Here is a 17747-nt window from a genome sequence, read left to right as displayed (position 1 = left end):
TGTGGAAGCTACAAAGATGAACGGTGCTTCTAACTATAAACAAGGCCGAATATGATAAAGGCTCTGTGATGGTTAATATTGAGTGTCAACTTGATTGGATTGAAGGAGGCAAAGTGTTGTTCCTGAGTGTCTGTGAGGGTGTTGCCAAAGGAGATTAACATTTAAGTCAGTGGACTGGAAAGAAGTGACCCAGTCTCAATGGTGGGCACCATCCAATCCGCTGCCAGCGACGCTAGAAAAAGTAGGCAGGACTAGGCATGGTGGCTAACACCTGTAATCCCAGCACTTTGGGAAGCCGAGGCGGGTGGATCACCTGAGGTCAGGAGTTCGAGACCAGCCTGGCCAACATGGCGAAACCCCATCTCTACTAAAAATACAAAAATTAGCTGGGCATGGTGGCGCATGCCTGTAATCCCAGGTACTGGGGAGGGGGGCGGGGCGGGGGTGGTGAGGCAGGAGGATCGCTTGAACCTGGGAGGCCGAGGTTGCAGTGAGCTGAGATCGTGCCACTGCACTCCAGTCTGGGCAACAGAGCGAGACTCTGTCTCAAATAAATAAATAAATAAAAGTAAAAGTAGGTGGAAGAAGCTGACTTGCTGAGTCTTCCGGCCTTCATCTTTCTCTCATGCTGGATGCTTCCTGCCCTCGAACATCAGACTCCAAGTTCTTCAGCTTTTGGACTCTTGGACTTACACCAGTGGTTTGCCAAGGGCTCTCGGGGCTTTGGCCACAAACTGAAGGCTGCACTGCCGGCTTCCCTACTTTTGAGGTTTTGGGACTTGGACTGATCCACCACTGGCCTCCTTGCTCCTCAACTTGCAGATGGCCTAATGTGAGACTTTACCTTGTGATCCTGTGAGGCAATTCTTAATAAACTCCCTTTCATATATACATTTATCCTATTCACTCTGTCCCTCTAGAGAACCTAAGGCTCTAAGAGCGACGTTCAGAGGATCTACAGATATCTGCGGTAGACACGCCCACGAAGTCGCCTCTGTGCCTACGTATCGGGTCCTGTGACCACAGGCGACCTCAGTCCCCGAACCATCTTTGCAGCTTCTCAAACGCACACCCCAGTGCCCTTTCTCGCCAGAGGTGTGAAACTACATCTCCCGACAGGCGGCGTTGTCCCCTTCCTTCCTTCCTTCCTCTCCCAGGCCCGAGCCATGGCAACAGCGTGACGTGGGGGTACCGAGATCTGCGGGAGCAGCGGTCCCGGCTTCAGTTCTAGCCTACCCGGCAGCCTGGACGGGAGCAAGGCGAGAGGTGCTGCCGCCTCCCGTCGCCCCTGCGTTCAGAGGTCCCGAACCAGCCCAGCCCATCCGCTGCCTCTTGCCTCTCCGCCTTTGGAGTGAGGAGGGCGCAGCCCGCGTGAGAACTTAGAGGGCCAGGCAGGGTCGCGCTCATGGCCTGGGCGGGCTCGCGGCGGGTCCCAGCTGGGACGCGCGCGGCAGCCGAGCGCTGCTGCCGGCTCTCGCTCAGCCCGGGCGCGCAACCGGCCCCGCCCCCAGGCCCTCTGCCACCGCCGCGACCAATGAGGTGAGAGGGAGGCGACCGCGGCTGAGGGCAGGGGGTCGCTGCGAACCCCGGGGTTCCGCGGTGGAGGGGTGCTATACTGGGATGCAGGCGCGGCGGGGACTGGCAGCAATCATGCCCTGGGAGCTAATGTAGAGCTTTGGATAATGCTTTTGCAAGTTGTACGAGAAGGGAAGTTCTCGGGGTGAGTGTCCAACCTCTTCTTGGCCCTCGCGGGCGCCCTGGGGTCCCCGGGGACAGTGATGCTTCCTTAAAGTCTTAGCTTTCAGCAGTAGCGTAGGCCCAGTCAAAGGCAACTGGCGCTTCCCACACACCCCTCTTTTTCTCATCCCCCCCCCACCCCGCCCCCAGCCCTGTCCTTAGCTGCCCTCGACCTTTTGCACTCGTGATTCCCTGGCCAGAGAGAGCCTAGCGGGCTGCAGCAGGTGCTGGGGGGAAAGCTTGTCTGGACGACCTTCGTCTGGGATGCACTCTTCTTCTCCTTCACCTACAAATGATAGAGGATTACGAAGAACTATACGGTTGGCTCCTCTTTCCTTTGGCCTTAGGTTTCTGACCTCCTGCAGCCTCCTCTTGCCTCGGGCTGCCCAGATCTTGGCGGCTGAGGCTGGCTTACCTTCGAGCCGTTCCTTCATGGGATTTGCTGCTCCCTTCACCAACAAGCGAAAGGCTTACTCGGAGCGTAGAATCATGGGGTAAGCATTCTCTGCCTTGCATCCTTGCACTTCCCCTTTCCCTCCAAATAACCCTGTCCAGGCAAGAATGTCAGGGTATCATCGGTGGGCAAGATTCATCCCTAGCCATCCCCCTCCCCAGCTACAATACTGATCCTCAATCCTCCCCTGCCACCCTCCCGACCTTAATTTCTCCCTTCTTGGTTGCTGTGCATGTGCTTAAGTGAAATGAGACTAGGGTTGGACTATACTTTAAGACAACAGGGCGTAGCTGGGTGCGGTGGCTCACACCTGTAATCCCAGGACTTTGGGAGGCTGAGGCGGACCGATCGTTTTAGGTCAGGAGTTCGAGACCAGCCTGGCCAACATGGTGAAACCCTGTCTCCACTAAAAAAACACACACACACAAGAATCAGCCTGGCACGGTGGCAGGCGCCTTTAATCCCAGCTACTTGGGAGGCTGAGGCAGGAGAATCGCTGGAACCTGGGAGGCAGAGGTTGCAGTGAGCTGAGATTGCCCCACTGCACTCCAGCCTGGGCGACAGAGCAAGACAGTCTCAAAAAACAAAACAAAAAACAGGGTGTATTTTTCTGGTGACCATTTAAAAAATTTTTTTATGGGTACATAGTATGTGTAAATTTGCAGCGTAACCTTTTTAGTATATTTTGAGCATAATAGCTAACTTATCGAGCACTTGCTACATGCTAGCAACTTGACTTAGATGTTTTACATAGATATTTCTCATTTAATTCTCACAACAAACCTATAAATCAGGTGAGAAAATGGAGACACAGGTAATTTACCTAAGGCCACATTGTTAAAAAATTGTTAAGAGCTGGGATCTGATCCTTGTGTGATCACCAGTAAAACTGACAGCCTCTGTTCCCCCTAGATGGTCCCTCTTAAAATCAAAATAAACAATGAATGCAAAAGCATTCTGTAAACTGCAAAATATAAGGTAACAATATCATAAGGATTTACACGTTTGCTTTTGGGAAGTTATTCATCCAGGCTTATTTGGGATCTGTAGTTCCTGAAGGTGCGTGGTTAGTGGGCAAAGGTATGAATTAGGGGCCTATAGCAAGGAGGAACCTGACCCAGCTGGCAGCTCCTTGGCCTGTGATTCTTCTTCTCCTAGGTACTCAATGCAGGAGATGTATGAGGTGGTGTCCAACGTCCAGGAGTATCGTGAGTTTGTGCCCTGGTGTAAGAAGTCTCTGGTGGTATCCAGCCGTAAGGGTCATTTGAAAGCCCAGCTGGAGGTTGGCTTTCCACCTGTCATGGAACGTTACACCTCTGCAGTTTCCATGGTCAAACCTCACATGGTCAAGGTGAGGCCTGTATGGGAGGGATTGACAAGATTTTTTGTTTTTAGCAGTTTCATATGAAAGTGCTATTTTGGCCTTCCTTGTAAGTACTTTATGTCCATGTGTCAAGTATTTCCCTCATATCAGAAAAGAAGGAAAATGGCTTTCAATTCCTTTATATTGTATCCTATACTTAGTAATGTTATTTAACTACCTGATTACCCTATTCTAGGCTGTTTGTACTGATGGCAAGCTCTTCAACCACTTAGAGACTATTTGGCGATTCAGCCCTGGTATTCCTGCCTATCCTCGAACCTGCACTGTGGACTTTTCGGTGAGTCAGGAGGTTGTGTAGCAGAGGACGAGGACTGGGTATGAGGAAGGGCTGGGGTACTGTGACAGGGTTATTAATTTATTTGAGATGGAGTCTTGCTCCGTCACCCAGGCTGGAGTGCAATGGCACGTTCTTGGCTCACTGCAACCTCCACCTTCCAGGTTCAAGCAATTTTCCTGCCTTAGCCTCCCAAGTAGCTGGGATTACAGGAGCCTGCTACCAAGCCCGACTGATTTTTTATTTTTAGTAGAGACGGGGTTTCACCATTTTGGCTAGGCTGCTCTCAAACTCCTGGCCTCAGGTGATCCATCCGCCTTGGCCTCCCAAAGTGCTGGGATTACAGGCGTGAGCCACCGCACCGACCTGACAGGGTTATTCTTTAAGTATAGCTAGCATTTCCCAAGTCAGTTAGTCTGAGCTTGTGTCAGACTCGTACTCTGTGCTCAGTCCCAAGTTAGGGCTCTTACAGGGATCCAACGAACTGGATGGGGAGGGGGAGAAAAGGCACTGAGGAACAGTTTCCTTGCATTTGGCCAGGGACTATCCAACATGGTCTGGAAGTTTCTGACTGTCTCTTACCCATTCCCAGATTTCCTTTGAATTTCGTTCTCTGCTGCACTCCCAGCTGGCCACCATGTTTTTTGATGAGGTTGTCAAACAGAATGTTGCTGCCTTTGAGCGTCGGGCAGCCACCAAGTTTGGTCCAGAAACAGCCATCCCCCGTGAACTGATGTTCCACGAGGTGCACCAGACTTGAGGCAAGGGATTGCTCCCCGACCTCCCTTCTACCCCACTTCCCTACGCAATTCTCTTAATTTATTTGGTTTGGCTCCTGTTCCAATTTGAAAGGAGTCTGTGTTCATAATACTGTTTCTCCTCTCAATTTCCCAGAAATTGGGTTCTATGCTGGCTGGAAATGTTGGGGGAAAGAGAAGGCAAAGGATGTGGAAATGAGATGTGCTTAGGAAAGGGTCAGGCCCATTGTAGGAGCACCATATGCCTGCAGCCTTTTCACTACGAATTAGAATAAGGACTATGTGGTTGTCTCTGGACCTTATCAAGACACCTTAGTGTCTGACCAGGGGACGATAGTAACTTTTCTAAGGACTGAATAAATTGAGCTTTTCTTCTGGCACAGAGGTACTGAGTGGTAAGTAACTTTTACCCTGCCTGAGATTCCTCAGGAGAAAAGGCAACCTGCCTCCAGCCTGAAATACATAAAGCCTCATTTTAAGACTATAAGTCCATGCTGCCTGGCTACTAGAGAGCAAGGGGCTTTCTTACCACCAGTGCTGAGGAGAAAAGTACTGAACGGAAACGGAGTTGTCTTTGTACTCTTGAGTTGTACCTTATTCTTCCACTTGGCCTGAGTTTTTATAAAATTTCAATAAATTGTGACAGTGTGAATTTGGCTTTATTATATTGTTTCTTGGGGCAATAATGTAGATATAGTAGAGTAGAATGAAGTTATGGCTTCTTTTCCTGGGGGAGTGAAGGTATAAGAAGGCCTCTTGGACACAGTGTCCCTGCTAACTATAGTAGCACATTCTACAAGCCAGGACCTAGTACCCACCCCCTTGTCTATTTATAGACTTTTTCAGAAGGTCAGTTGCAGCAGGGATCTCAGGACAGAATCATCTGGTCTCAGACCTCCCATATATGTGATGCCCTCAGGACCACCTCTTGTTATTTTTGGGACCTCCTTCAGGGAAGCTGTAAAGAGCAGGCACTCCAAGAAGTACCAGAGCCCTCTAGTGGCTCTGGTCCTGAGGTAGCAGTACTAGCCCATTTGTCCTTGGTAGTTTGTTCCTTTCTCTCAGTGAGCTAGACCAGTTCTTGGATTAGTCACATAAGCAATTGAGAATCTCAGCTATAGCCCTTGAGTATGTTACCTTACAACAAAATTAGCAAGGTTAGGGGCTAAACATCAAGGACTTCCTAACCTTGAGGAAGGACAGAAATCTCCTCTGGAAATTTCTCAGGGAGGCTTTCCTCTGGTTAAGGTAAAAGAAAGCCAAACCTGCCTAAAGATAAATGGATACAGATTACTTATAACCCACTAAGTTCAGGATCTTGCTAGCCAGATTCTTTACCTCATAATAAAGATTCTTCCAGGCCTTATTTAATAATAGGCTCAAGCATTGTTAATAAAAACATTTATTTTGCATTTTATACGAACAACCTGAAGTCTGCATCATGACTTGACAGTTACCCAGGGGTTTACAGTGTGTCCAACTCAACAGTGTGGTTCTGGGACTGGGTATCCACACAAACACAGGCAGGAGTTTGGAGGAAAGATGGGGGCACAGCAGGAGTGTATCTTAATCCTTTCTCAAAGAAAAAGAAGTAGAGCATTCTGAGTTGCTGAAAACCTGTGCAAATGGGGCTTCTGAAACATTGTACTGTGAGCTCTCAGGGAAAGGGAGGAAAAAGATGTTGATAAATAAGGAGGCAATTTCTTGAGGCAGGGGACAAGGAGGGAGGCTTACTATTTTTAATGCCCTCAGCCCCAGTACCTGATAATCAGAGGAGACCATGTCCAATCTTGAATCAATTCCCTGTTCAAAAAGAGGTGCTAATACCCCAGGGAGAAGACTCTGAAAATATCATGCTGGTCATTCCGGAGTCCCTGTTCTATGCCCCACAGCATATTAAAAGATGGGGGTTGGTGGGGGGTGGGGAGGTCAGAAGGTAGTGGCTTGTATTCTGTGGAAGTAAACAACTTAGTTCACATTAAGCACTGATAAAACCCAATGACTGGGCCCACAGATCTGTTGAGAGGTCTCTAGTAGGGACCAAGAGGGGGAGGTCCGGAACATCCTCAGCCTGAGGTGCAACAGGTGTAGAAAGTCTGGGAGGAGGTGAGTATTAAAGTAATGGGAAACAGAACACTCCCAGACCTTAATTTTAATTGGATAGCTTAAAAAAAAAAAAAAATCAAACATTGGGTGCCAGTCACAACAAATGCCATGCCTTTATGGTCACTTGGTAGTATAAAAAAATTGCCAAAGCATATCCAGCTAACCAACAGGTCTTGCTAGGAGGTGTTTGTGTGCGTGGGAGAGGGCCAAGGGGCTTGGTACAGCTGACTATCCAACATGATTCCTATGGAAACAGAAGGGGCAGAGTCCTGGTTTGCTGGCTTATTGAGGGCTTGGCAGAGAAGCTAAAGCTCCAAAGTGACTGCAGATTCTCTGCAACCGGCTTTGACCCATGGAAACAGGAGCCAGATTCTCACTCTAGAGATAGTGAGGGGGCCAAACCTACTCATACCACATGCATTAGTCCTGGTCATCCTCCAGGACCATGCCTATGATGGGCAACTCATACCAGGCAGGGGAAGGGAGCTGATTAGGGAAGAAGGGACCATTTTTCATCTTTTAAAGTCTTAATTTATATTTTAACCTCAAACATATTATCAGTGCCTCAGATATAATTTAATCTTAAGTCTTTAAAGGCCCCCTGAAACAAAAGTATACTTTTCATTTAGGCTTCCTCACTTTCTGGTAGTCACTTTGCCCCAGTCTCCAGTTTTACCCTGACTTAGAGTCCACAAACTTCATCAGACCCTCTGTGCTCATGGACTTGGGCCTTTCTAGAGGGAAGCCTAAGGCTCGGCTCCAGATGAGCTGTGCCAGTACACCCAATGCTCGTGACACCCCAAACAGGACCGTGTAGTAATTCATCTCCGTCATGCCATAATACTGTAAGGTAGAAGAGAAAAATATTTCGTTTGAGGCAGAGGCAGTGGCATGTACAAGTCCTGGGTGATAGAAACCTTAAAAGCTAAATTTTCCATTTTTCTCCAAGGACTTAGCCCAGTCAACCTTAAATAGAAATGACACTGAGAAAAGTATAGCAATTGGGATTCTGAAAACAGAGCAACCCCAACCCCCAACCCTCTCATAGTCAACTTTATCAAAATGCTCTGTGAGGGAAGTCCTTGCTCTGACTAGGAGTTAATTGACTTTGTGCATGGCAGATAACAATAGGGTTTGGTACAAATTAGAGGGAAAAGAGGGAAAGGAGGACTTACCTGGAGCAGCACCCCACTGTGAGCATCTACATTGGGCCAAGGATTCTTGGCTTTACCCTGCTCTAAGAGGACATTGGGCACAATCTTGTATAGCTGAGCAACCAACTTAAACATGGGGTCATTAGGCAGGTGTTTCAGAGCAAACTCTCGCTGACAGGTATATCGCGGATCAGTCTTCCTTAGTACTGCATGGCCATAGCCTGGAACAACCTGTAAAGAGTGAGGAAAAAAGATAGTATTCTCAGTAGAAATTCTTTTATTTTTTGAGACAGGATCTCACTCTGTCACCCAGGCTGGAGTGCAGTGGCATGATCACATCTCACGGCAGCCTCGACCTCCCAGGCTCAGGCAATTCTCCCACTTCAGCCTCCAGAGTAGCTGGGACCAGCTACTCTGGAGTTGGTGTCCAGGTGCACACCAACACATCTGGCTTTTTTTTTTTTTTTGGTAAAGATGGGGTCTGGCCGGGTGCGGTGGCTCATGCCTGTAATCCCAGCACTTTGGGAGGATGAGGTGGGCAGATCACCTGAGATTGGGAGTTCTAGACTAGCCTGACCAACTGACCAACTCGGAGAAACCCCGTCTCTACTAAAAATACAAAATTAGCCGGGCATGGTGGCGCATGCCTGTAATCCCAGCTACTCGAGAGGATGAGGCAGGAGAATCACTTGAACCCGAGAGGCGGAGGTTGCAGTGAACTGAGGTTGCGCCACTGCATTCTAGCCTGGGCAACAAGAGCAAGACTGTCTTTAAAAAAAAAAAAAAAAAAAAAAAAAAGATAGGGTCTGTGTTGCTCAGGCTGGTCTCAAACTCCTGGGCTCAAGAGATCCACCCACCCTGGACTCCCAAAGTGCTAAGATTATAAGCGTGAGCCACCACACTCAACCTATTTAAAACTGTTTTTTAGAGAACGGGGTCTTGCTGTGTTGTCCTGGCTGGAGTGTAGTGGCTATTCACAGGAGTGATCTTAGCACACTGCAGCCTTAAACTCCTGGCCTCAAGCAATCCTCTTGCCTCAGCCTCCCAAGTAGGTGGGACTACAGGTGCATGCCATTGTGCCCACCTAGAAATTCTTTTCTAAATTCTTCAAGGTAGATAAATGAAGAAAAAAAAAATCTCTAATTTAGGGACCTCTTTCATTCTTTTCTTAATTCTTCCAAATTGCAGAACTTGTGTCTTGGTTTCTTTCCTAGTCGTTAAGCATCTCTGCTTACCCGTCCTGAGTTGAGTGTGTTCCAGATGTAGTCTCGTAACTTCTCATCTGACACATCTTTGCCAACTTCCTTCTGCAGCTGTGTTAGCCAGACAAGCACTTCCTATGGGTAAGGTTTGGGAAAAAAGGGAATGTTAATACATATGCCAGAAGAGAATGCCAAGATCAGAAACAAAGCATGGGGTAAGGAAAACATGTAGCAGGAAAATAAAAAGAATAGTCTTACCTGATTTGCCAGTCCATGGAGAGGCCCTGCCAGCCCGTTCATGGCTGCTGCAAAGGACAGGTAAGGGTCGGAAAGGGCACTGCCCACCAAATGGCTGGTATGGGCACTTACATTGCCACCCTCATGGTCACTGTGGGGAAGTAAGAAGGGAGAGCCAAAGGAAGAAAGAAGGGGCAGATTATGGAAACTTTGCTGTTCTCTTATTTGCCACTTACTAGCCTAGTTATGGGCTCATGCCAGCCTACAGCCAGTCAGTTATACCTAAACTCTTGTAGAAGACATCCTAATCTTGGCCAGGCACAGTGGCTCATGCCTATAATCCTAGCACTTTGGGAGGCCAAGGCGGGTGGATCATGAGGTCAAGAGATCAAGACCATCCTGGCCAACATGGTGAAACCCCGTCTCTGCTAAAAATACAAAAATTAGCTGGGCGTGGTGGCACACATCTGTAGTCCTAGCTACTTGGGAGGCTAAGGCAGCAGAATCACTTGAACCTGGAGGTGCAGGTTGCAGTGAGCCAAGATTGCGCCATTGCACTCCAACCTGGCGACAGAGCAAGACTCCATCTAAAAAAAAAAAAAAAGCATCCTAATCTCATTACCAGCTTTTGTTCACTCATCCACAGAGCTGGAGAGGTTACTGGTTGATGATGCCTGTATGCTCTGCTCCATGACTCCAACCTAGCTTTAATAGCAATGGCCCCAAAGAGCGAGCTCCTGGAAAGCTGAAGGACCATCTAATGTGAACAGCTAGTACCTTTTCCCAGCCAGAAGCACCATCTTGTTCTTAGCATGGTTACAGTAATTTCTTTAGGCCTCCTGACCTTGCTTACTAGACCCCTTTCTTGCCTTGTATCATCCTTTATGCCACGTTTCTGTCTTCTTGCTGCCTATCATCTGTTCTCAGAAGATGAGAACATAAAGGAGCTTTTAAAAAAAATTTCCCACCAATTGAGGCACCTAGCGGCTGTGGTTGCTGGGTCTAGCTTACCTGTGGATGGTGAGGTACAGGCGCATGAGCTCAGTGAACTGATGATCAGTATAGCCTAACATGTTGGTGAAATTGTGAGACCAGTCCAGGTTAGAGTCAATGGCCCCAATACCGCTGCCTTCTCTGTAGAGATTTCGGTAGATCTTTGCTGCAACACAAGGTAGCTTTGCGATTAGATCCATAGAGTCTTCATAAATCAACTGACAGAAGAGGAGCAAGATGGAGAAAAAAAAAGGAATTATCAGCAAAGAAGAATTAGGCAGGGATATTGTCTGTCCTCCATGAATTGGGGCTATTTGGGTTGATGGTTAGTTATATGATGGGTTGTTATATATTGAGTATGTTTGAAAGTAGAGAATAACAATCATAACCATTTCACTGAATAACTATTATGACCCAGGCACTAAGTGATTTGTAATACTATCTAATGTACACTAAAACATTATTCCCAATGCTTACTACTACAAAGTATATAATGACTGCCATTTTAAAGATGAGTAAACTAAGGCTCATAGTATTAGGTTAAATGCTAAAGTCAAGTTTGAACTCTGATATGGTTTTCTGAGACAGAGTTTCACTCTTGTTGCCCAGGCTGGAGTGCAATGGCGCAATCTTAGCTCACTGCAACCTCCGCCTCCCAAGTTGAAGTGATTCTCCTGCCTCAGCCTCCTGAGTAGCTGGGATTACAGGCATGTGCCACCACACCCGGCTAATTTTGTATTTTTAGTAGAGACGGGGTTTCTCCATGTTGGTTAGGCTAGTCTAGAAACTCCCAACCTCAGGTGATCTGCCTGCCTTGGCCTCCCAAAGTGCTGGGATTATAGGTGTGAGCCACCATGCCTGGCCCTCTGATATGTTTAATCATGATCTTTTTCACTACACCATGACTTGACGTTCAGTGTGTTAAGACAGCAGGTTTTACAGCCAGGCACGGCAGCTCATGCCTATAATGCCAGCACTTTGGGAGGCTGAGGCTGGCAGATCATTTGAGGTCAGGAGTTCAAGACCAGCCTGGCCAACATGGTGAAACCTGGTCTCTTCTAAAAATACAAAAAATCAGCCAGGCGTGGTGTGGGCAGGTGCCTATAATCCCAGCTACTCGGGAGGCTGAGGCAGGAGAATTGCTTGAACCCGGGAGGTGGAGGTTGCAGTGAGCCGAGATCGTGCCACTGCACTCCAGCCTGGACCACAGAGCGAGACTCTGTCTTAAAAAAAAAAAAAAAAAAAAAAGGGGTCGGGCACGGTGGCTCATGCCTGTAATCCCAGCACTTTCGGAGGCCGAGGCAGGCAGATCACGAGGTCAGGAGATCGAGACCATCCTGGCTAACACGGTGAAACCCCGTCTCTACTAAAAATACAAAAAATTAGCCGGGCGTGGTGGTGGGCGCCTGTAGTCCCAGCTACTCGGGAGGCTGAGGCAGGAGAATGGCGTGAATCCGGGAGGTGGAGCTTGCAGTGAGCCAAGATCGTGCCACTGCACTCCAGCCTGGGCGACAGAGTGAGACTCCGTCTCAAAAAATAAAAAAAAAGACACTAGGTTTTAATAATGAATTCTATGTTCCATCTTTCAAAGAAAATTCACTGTATGTGCCAAGGATCAAACAGTGATATGCAATTGTTATTTAATAACAAAGGCTTCCATTCTTTTTTTTTTTTTTTTTTTTGAGATGGATTCTCGCTCTGTCGCCCAGGCTGGAGTACAGTGGCGCGATCTCAGCTCACTGCAAGCTCCGCCTCCCGGGTTCACGCCATTCTCCTGCCTCAGCCTCCTGAGTAGCTGAGATTACAGGATGCACCACCATGCCTGGCTTAATTTTGTATTTTAGTAGAGGGAGGTTTCACCATGTTGGTCAGGTTAGTCTTGAACTCCTGACCTCAGTTGATCTGCCCACCTTGGCCCCTCAAAGTTCTGGGATTACAGGAGTGAGCCACCGCACCCGGCCGAGGCTTCCATTCTTTAAGCACTTACTATGCAACAGGTACTGTGCTAGCTATTTGCAGTATTACTTTTTCTTTTCTTACAATAATCCTGTAAGGTAACATATACCTCTTTTTATAAATGAGGAAATTGGGGCTTAGCTAAGTTAACTTGCACAAGGTCACCCATGTAGCCAAGAAGCATTACCTAGCTTACATTATTAACTCATGCCACTTTTATTTTTTGAGACGGAGTCTCACCCTGTTGCCCAGGCTGGAGTGCAATGGTGCGATCTCAGCTCACTGCAACCTCCGCCTCCGGGGTTCAAGCGATTCTTGTGCCTTGGCCTTCTGAGTAGCTGGGATTACAGGCGTGCACCACCATGCCTAATTTTTTGTATCTTTAGTAGAGATGGGGTTTCACCATATTGGCCATGCCGGTCTCAAACTCCTGACCTCAGGTTATCCACCCTCCTCGGCCTCCCAAAATGCTGAGATTACAGGCGTGAGCCACTGCACCCAGCCCATGTCACTTTTTAAAAAGTTGATAAACAGGCCAAGCACGGTGGCTCATGTCTGTAATCCCAGAACTTTGGGAGGCTGAGGAGCGCAGATCAAGAGGTCAACAGATCAAGACCATCCTGGCCAACAAGGCAAAACCCCATCTCTACTAAAAATACAAAAATTAGATGGGCGTGGTGGTGTGCGCCTGTGGTCCCAGCTACTCGGGAAGCCAAGGCAGGAAAATTGCTTGAACCTGGGAGGCGGAGGTTGCAGTGAGCCAAGGTCGTGCCACTGCACTGCAGCCTGAGCAACAGAGACTCTGTCTCGAAAAAAAAAAAAAAAAAAAAGTTGGTAAATAAAAAGCATATATTTTTGGTTTATTTTATTTTGAGACAAAGTCTCGCTCTGTCACCCAGGCTGGAGTGCAGTGGTGCTATCTTGGCTCACTGCAACCTCTGTCTCCTAGGTTCAAGCGATTCTCCCACCTCGGCCTCCTGAGTAGTTGGGATTACAAGTGTGCACCAGGACGCCCAGCTAATTTTTGTATTTTTTTGTAGAGATGGGGTTTCGCCATGTTGGCCAGACTGGTCTTGAACTCCTGACCTCAAGTGATCTGCCTGCCTTGGCCTCCCAAAGTGCTGGGATTACAAGCATGAGTCCCCACGCCTGGCCTACTAGCAAAACTTGATCTGTCAGCTACTTCACAAATTTGACTAAATTCAACAGCTTAAGGCTACTTCACAATTAAACAGCTGGTTCCATCAGAGCAATCACTCTCCTTGTTCTGAGTGACCTTAAGTCAATTAGAGGCCTAGAAGCTAGTTAAACTCTTTCAACTCAAGAGATTACACTATTCATCTAGAGTTAATGGAAATTATTATAGAAGAAATGTTCTGTGCAGAAGATCATCCTCTTAAGGTATATGTAAAAAAAACTCCTTAAAAGCTCAAGAAGGCTGGGCACCATGGCTCACTCCTATAATCCCCAGCACTTTGTGAGGCCGAGGCAGGCAGATCACAAGGTCAGGAGTTCAAGATCAGCCTGGCCAACATAGTGAAACCCCGTCTCTATTAAAAACACAAGGCCAGGCGCGGTGGCTCACGCCTGTAATCCCAGCACTTTCGGAGGCTGAGGCGGGTGGATCACGAGGTCAGGAGATCAAGACAATCCTGGCTAACACAGTGAAACCCCGACTCTACTAAAAATACAAAAAATTAGCCAGGCATGGTGGCAGGTGCCTGTAGTCCCAGCTACTCGGGAGGCTGAGGCAGGAGAATTGCTTGAACCAGGGAGGCGGAGCTTGCAATCAGCTGAGATCGCACCACTGCACTCCGGCCTGGGCAACAGAGCGAGACTCCATAAAAAAAAAAAAACAAAAAAACAAAAAAGCAAAAAAGCAAAAACCAAAAATTAGCCAGGCGTGGTGGTGCGCACCTGTAGTCCCAGCTATTGGGGAGGCTGAGGCAGGAGAATTGCTTGAACCCAGGAGGCAGAGGTTGTGGTGAGGTGAGATTGTGTCACTGCACTCCAGCCTGGGCAACAGAGCGAGACTCCATCTCAAAAAACAAAACAAAACAAACAAACAAAAAGGCCCAGGGTGGTGGCTCACGCCTATAATCCCAGCACTTTGGGGAAGAGGTGGGCGAATCACCTGAGGTCAGGAGTTCTGGACCAGCCGTTCTAGACCAGCCTAGCCAACATGGTGAAACTCTATTAAAAAGACAAGGCCAGGCGTGGTGGCTCAAGCCTGTAATCCCAGCACTTTGGGAGGCCGAGGTGGGCAGATCACGAGGTCAGAGGTTCGAGACCAGCCTGGCCAACATAGGGAAACCCTGTCTCTACTAAAAATACAAAAAGTTAGCTGGGTGTGGTGGTATGCGCCTGTAATCCTAGCTACTCGGGAGGCTGAGGCAGGAGAATTGTGTGAACCCAGGAGGTGGAGGTTGCAGTGAGCTGAGATCGTGCCATTGCACTCCAACCTGGGCAACAGTGCAAGACACCGTCTCAAAAAAAAAAAAAAAAAAACCACAAAAATTAGCCAGGAGTGGTGGTGTGCGCCTGTAATGCCAGCTAGGCATGGTGGCATGTGCCTGTAGTCCTTGTTACTTGGGAGGCTGAGGCAGGAGGATCACTTGAGTCCAGGAGTTCGAGGTTACAGTGAGCTATGATCATGCCACTGCATCCTGGCCTGGGTGATTAGAGAGAGACCTATTTCTAAAAAAATAAAAATAAAAATGGCTGGGCACGGTGGCTCACATGCCATTTCACTCCAGCCTGGGTGACACAGCGAGACTCCATCTCAAAAAAAAAAAAATAAATAAATAAATAAAATGAAAAACAAAATATTAAGATTATATGACCTTTTGTACCTGCTAATGTGTGCAGGTACAAATATACACATTCATACCACCTAAAGTGTTTATAAATAAGCCTTTATAAATAAATGCTTTATGTGGTGTGAATGTGTATATTTTGCATCATTCTGATACCAACTCCCCAATGCCAACCAAGTTAATATCAATTTTAAATGCTCTCTGTCTTCCTCAACTGCAAACACAATTCTCTACACACAGTTGGTGCTGAATTAATATTGACCAACTAAATCAATCTAGATTTGCCAAGGACCCAAGGGGGTTGCATCAGAGCAGTGGATCATGCTCTTCTGTGTCTTGCACCACAGTGAACTCTTTAGGGCCTTCCTGGTGGCTGGCACCTCCTGGCCAAAAATCATTTAATGTACCTGCTTTGTAAAAAGAAAATTTTCTGTTCCTATACTACCTATCTCCAAATAAGGAACAAAAGAAAATGGTAATTCTCCTGTAAACCTATCCAGATCATTTGTACTTTTACCCAATGTTTCTGAGTTTGTGGGGTACTAGAAGAGGATGGAAGGAATTATGTACTATGCATTGGGATAAGAAACAATCTTTCCATACCCCAACCAGCGTTGTAAACTATTAAGGACACTTTTCATTTTCAGAGAATAAAGCTCATTTGTTTCTGGATCTGGAGCCTACTCCAAGGATACTAACCACTCTCCCACTCCTGATGGGTATCTTAGGTTGGCTAGCTGAGAACATGACTGACTGGCATTAGTCCTCCTAGACTCCAGAGTTGCAAATGCTGTTCTCCCAACTTGTAAGATTTCTCAAAGTTTTCTGTATTTGAAGAAGATAGGGAGGGAAAGTGACCCTCTGGTGCTAGCATGAGACTGCTCTGTGAAACCTTCCTCAGGGACCCTGCAGTTAAGTCACATCCTTTTCTTGTTTTTTCCTTTTTTATGTACAGATAGGATCTCACTATGTTGCCCAGGCTGATCTCAAACTCCTGGCCTTAAGCAATCCTCCCACCTCAGCCTCATGACTCACTGGGATTATAGGTGTGAGCCACCTACCTAGGTCTCTTTTCCGTTTCAACAGCCATGTGTACATACCTCTGTTACAGCAAGACTATGGAATTTTTTTTTAGATGGAGTCTCACTCTGTTGCCCAGGCTGGAGTGCAGTGGTGCGATCTCGGCTCACTGAAACCTCCACCTCCCAGGTTCAAGTGATTCTTCTGCCTCAGCCTCCTGAGTAGGTGGGATTACAGGCGCCCGGCATCACGCCTGGCTAATTTTTGTATTTTTAGTAGAGATGGGGTTTCACCATATTGGCCAGACTAGTCTTGAACTCCTGACCTCGTGATCTGCCCGCCTTGGCCTCCCCAAGTGCTGGGATTATAGGCATGAGCCACTGTGTCTGGCCGACTATGGAATTTTAATAATTTCTTTTTTTGCACGTGTGTCAGCCTAACCAAACAAACAGTCTTGGTGATAGAAACCATGCTCTACTTAGTTTTGTAATTCCAACAACTGACAAAAAACAAGCCTCCAATGAAAATCTGTTAAGTTAGTTTCTGATTAACTCAGAGGTAATTTTTCTAAAGATTCTGTATTTTTTCCCTCCCTTCACACTCAAGTCCTTTGAATCCCCATCACACACCGATCACCCCACCCAAATTTCCTACCTCCCAGTACTTGGTTCGGCTGATACCCTGTGCATATGCTCGGGCAAAGTTACTTTCACTGTTGAGGGCTGTAACAGCTGCACTGAGCTGAGACATGGGGTGCAGATTGGTGGGAAAGTTGTCCAGCATGGTGACCACATGGGAAGGCAGAGCTGCCCTCTTTGCCCACTCTTTTGAGAGCCAAGATACCTGTGGAAAAAGAGACAGTGCTCAGAACACCAGCAAGGACAAGGAAGGAGAAAAATAAAAAAGGACAGCAACATTTGAGTAAAGAAAACCCAAGAGAGGTCAACCCAATCCATTTATACAGCAGAACTCTGCTGATTCCTTCCCTTCACTACGCATCTCTATAAATGCCGGATCAGCATTAAGTGTCTGAGATTAGAGAAAGGCAATGAAGAAGGGGAATGAGAAGAGCTAATAACATCCTTCTGTTTACCTGTTCCTCTGTTGGGATATGTCCAGTTACCAGCAGCCAAAATAAGCCCTCAGGCAGGGGTTCTTCCCCACTCTTAGCCTTGGGTAGCAGTTTCTGGCATTCAGGGATACTAAAGCCTCGGAAACGGATGCCCTTGAGAGGAGAGAGAGAATTACAACTCAAGTTTATAGCCTGGAAGTCACACGACTGGTCTTACTCATCAGACCTTACAACAAGTTAGAGTAGAACTTTTTATATTAATTATTATTTCTGTAGAGGTGGGGTCTTGCTATGTTGCTCAGACTGGTCCTGATCTTCTGGCCTCAAGCAATGCTCCACCTTGGCCTCCAAAAGTGCTAGGATTACAAGGGCAAGCCATCATGCCTAGCCCAGAATACAATTTTTAATTTTTTTTTTTTTTTTTTGAGACGGAGTCTCGCACTGTCGCCCAGGCTGGAGTGCAGTGGTGCGATCTTGGCTCACTGCAAACTCCGCCTCCTGGGTTCACGCCATTCTCCTGCCTCAGCCTCCCGAGTAGCTGGGACTACAGGTGCCTGCCACCATGCCCGGCTAATTTTGTGTAT

At 47.4% G+C, this 17747-nt stretch overlaps 2 protein-coding genes across 6 annotated transcripts in view; one reads left to right on the top strand and one right to left on the bottom strand.

Annotated features, from left to right (window-relative positions):
- Positions 1 to 1029: 1029 nt before the first annotated feature.
- COQ10A (coenzyme Q10A) lies at positions 1030 to 5259 on the top strand. 2 transcript variants are annotated; one of them, XM_004053373.4, is made up of 5 exons: positions 1030 to 1539; positions 2085 to 2231; positions 3350 to 3542; positions 3751 to 3852; positions 4442 to 5259. In XM_004053373.4, the coding sequence occupies exons 1-5, from the start codon at positions 1406 to 1408 to the stop codon at positions 4607 to 4609; spliced, it is 744 nt and encodes a 247-aa protein (XP_004053421.1). In that variant the 5' UTR covers positions 1030 to 1405; the 3' UTR covers positions 4610 to 5259. The 2 variants fall into 2 exon arrangements, with proteins under 2 accessions (XP_004053421.1, XP_004053422.1); XM_004053374.5 differs by having other exon boundaries at positions 1413 to 1720.
- A 732-nt stretch (positions 5260 to 5991) lies between these two features.
- CS (citrate synthase) overlaps positions 5992 to 17747 on the bottom strand; it is a 28707-nt gene continuing 16951 nt past the window's right edge. For all 4 annotated transcript variants that reach the window (XM_019038212.4, XM_055359370.2, XM_063694637.1 and 1 more), the window contains 7 exons: positions 17185 to 17316; positions 16746 to 16934; positions 10318 to 10517; positions 9328 to 9457; positions 9103 to 9204; positions 7889 to 8098; positions 5992 to 7556 (listed from right to left, as the gene is read on the bottom strand). In XM_019038212.4, coding sequence (XP_018893757.1) covers positions 7386 to 7556; positions 7889 to 8098; positions 9103 to 9204; positions 9328 to 9457; positions 10318 to 10517; positions 16746 to 16934; positions 17185 to 17316 — 1134 coding nt within the window. In that variant the 3' untranslated portion in view covers positions 5992 to 7385. The remainder of the gene's footprint in view (positions 7557 to 7888; positions 8099 to 9102; positions 9205 to 9327; positions 9458 to 10317; positions 10518 to 16745; positions 16935 to 17184; positions 17317 to 17747) is intronic.

The sequence above is a fragment of the Gorilla gorilla genome, chromosome 10 (assembly GCF_029281585.2).
Source record: "Gorilla gorilla gorilla isolate KB3781 chromosome 10, NHGRI_mGorGor1-v2.1_pri, whole genome shotgun sequence".
NCBI lineage: Eukaryota > Metazoa > Chordata > Mammalia > Primates > Hominidae > Gorilla > Gorilla gorilla.
The sequence above is the reverse complement of the archived record's forward strand: the minus strand, read 5'-3'. Positions and strand labels throughout refer to the sequence as shown.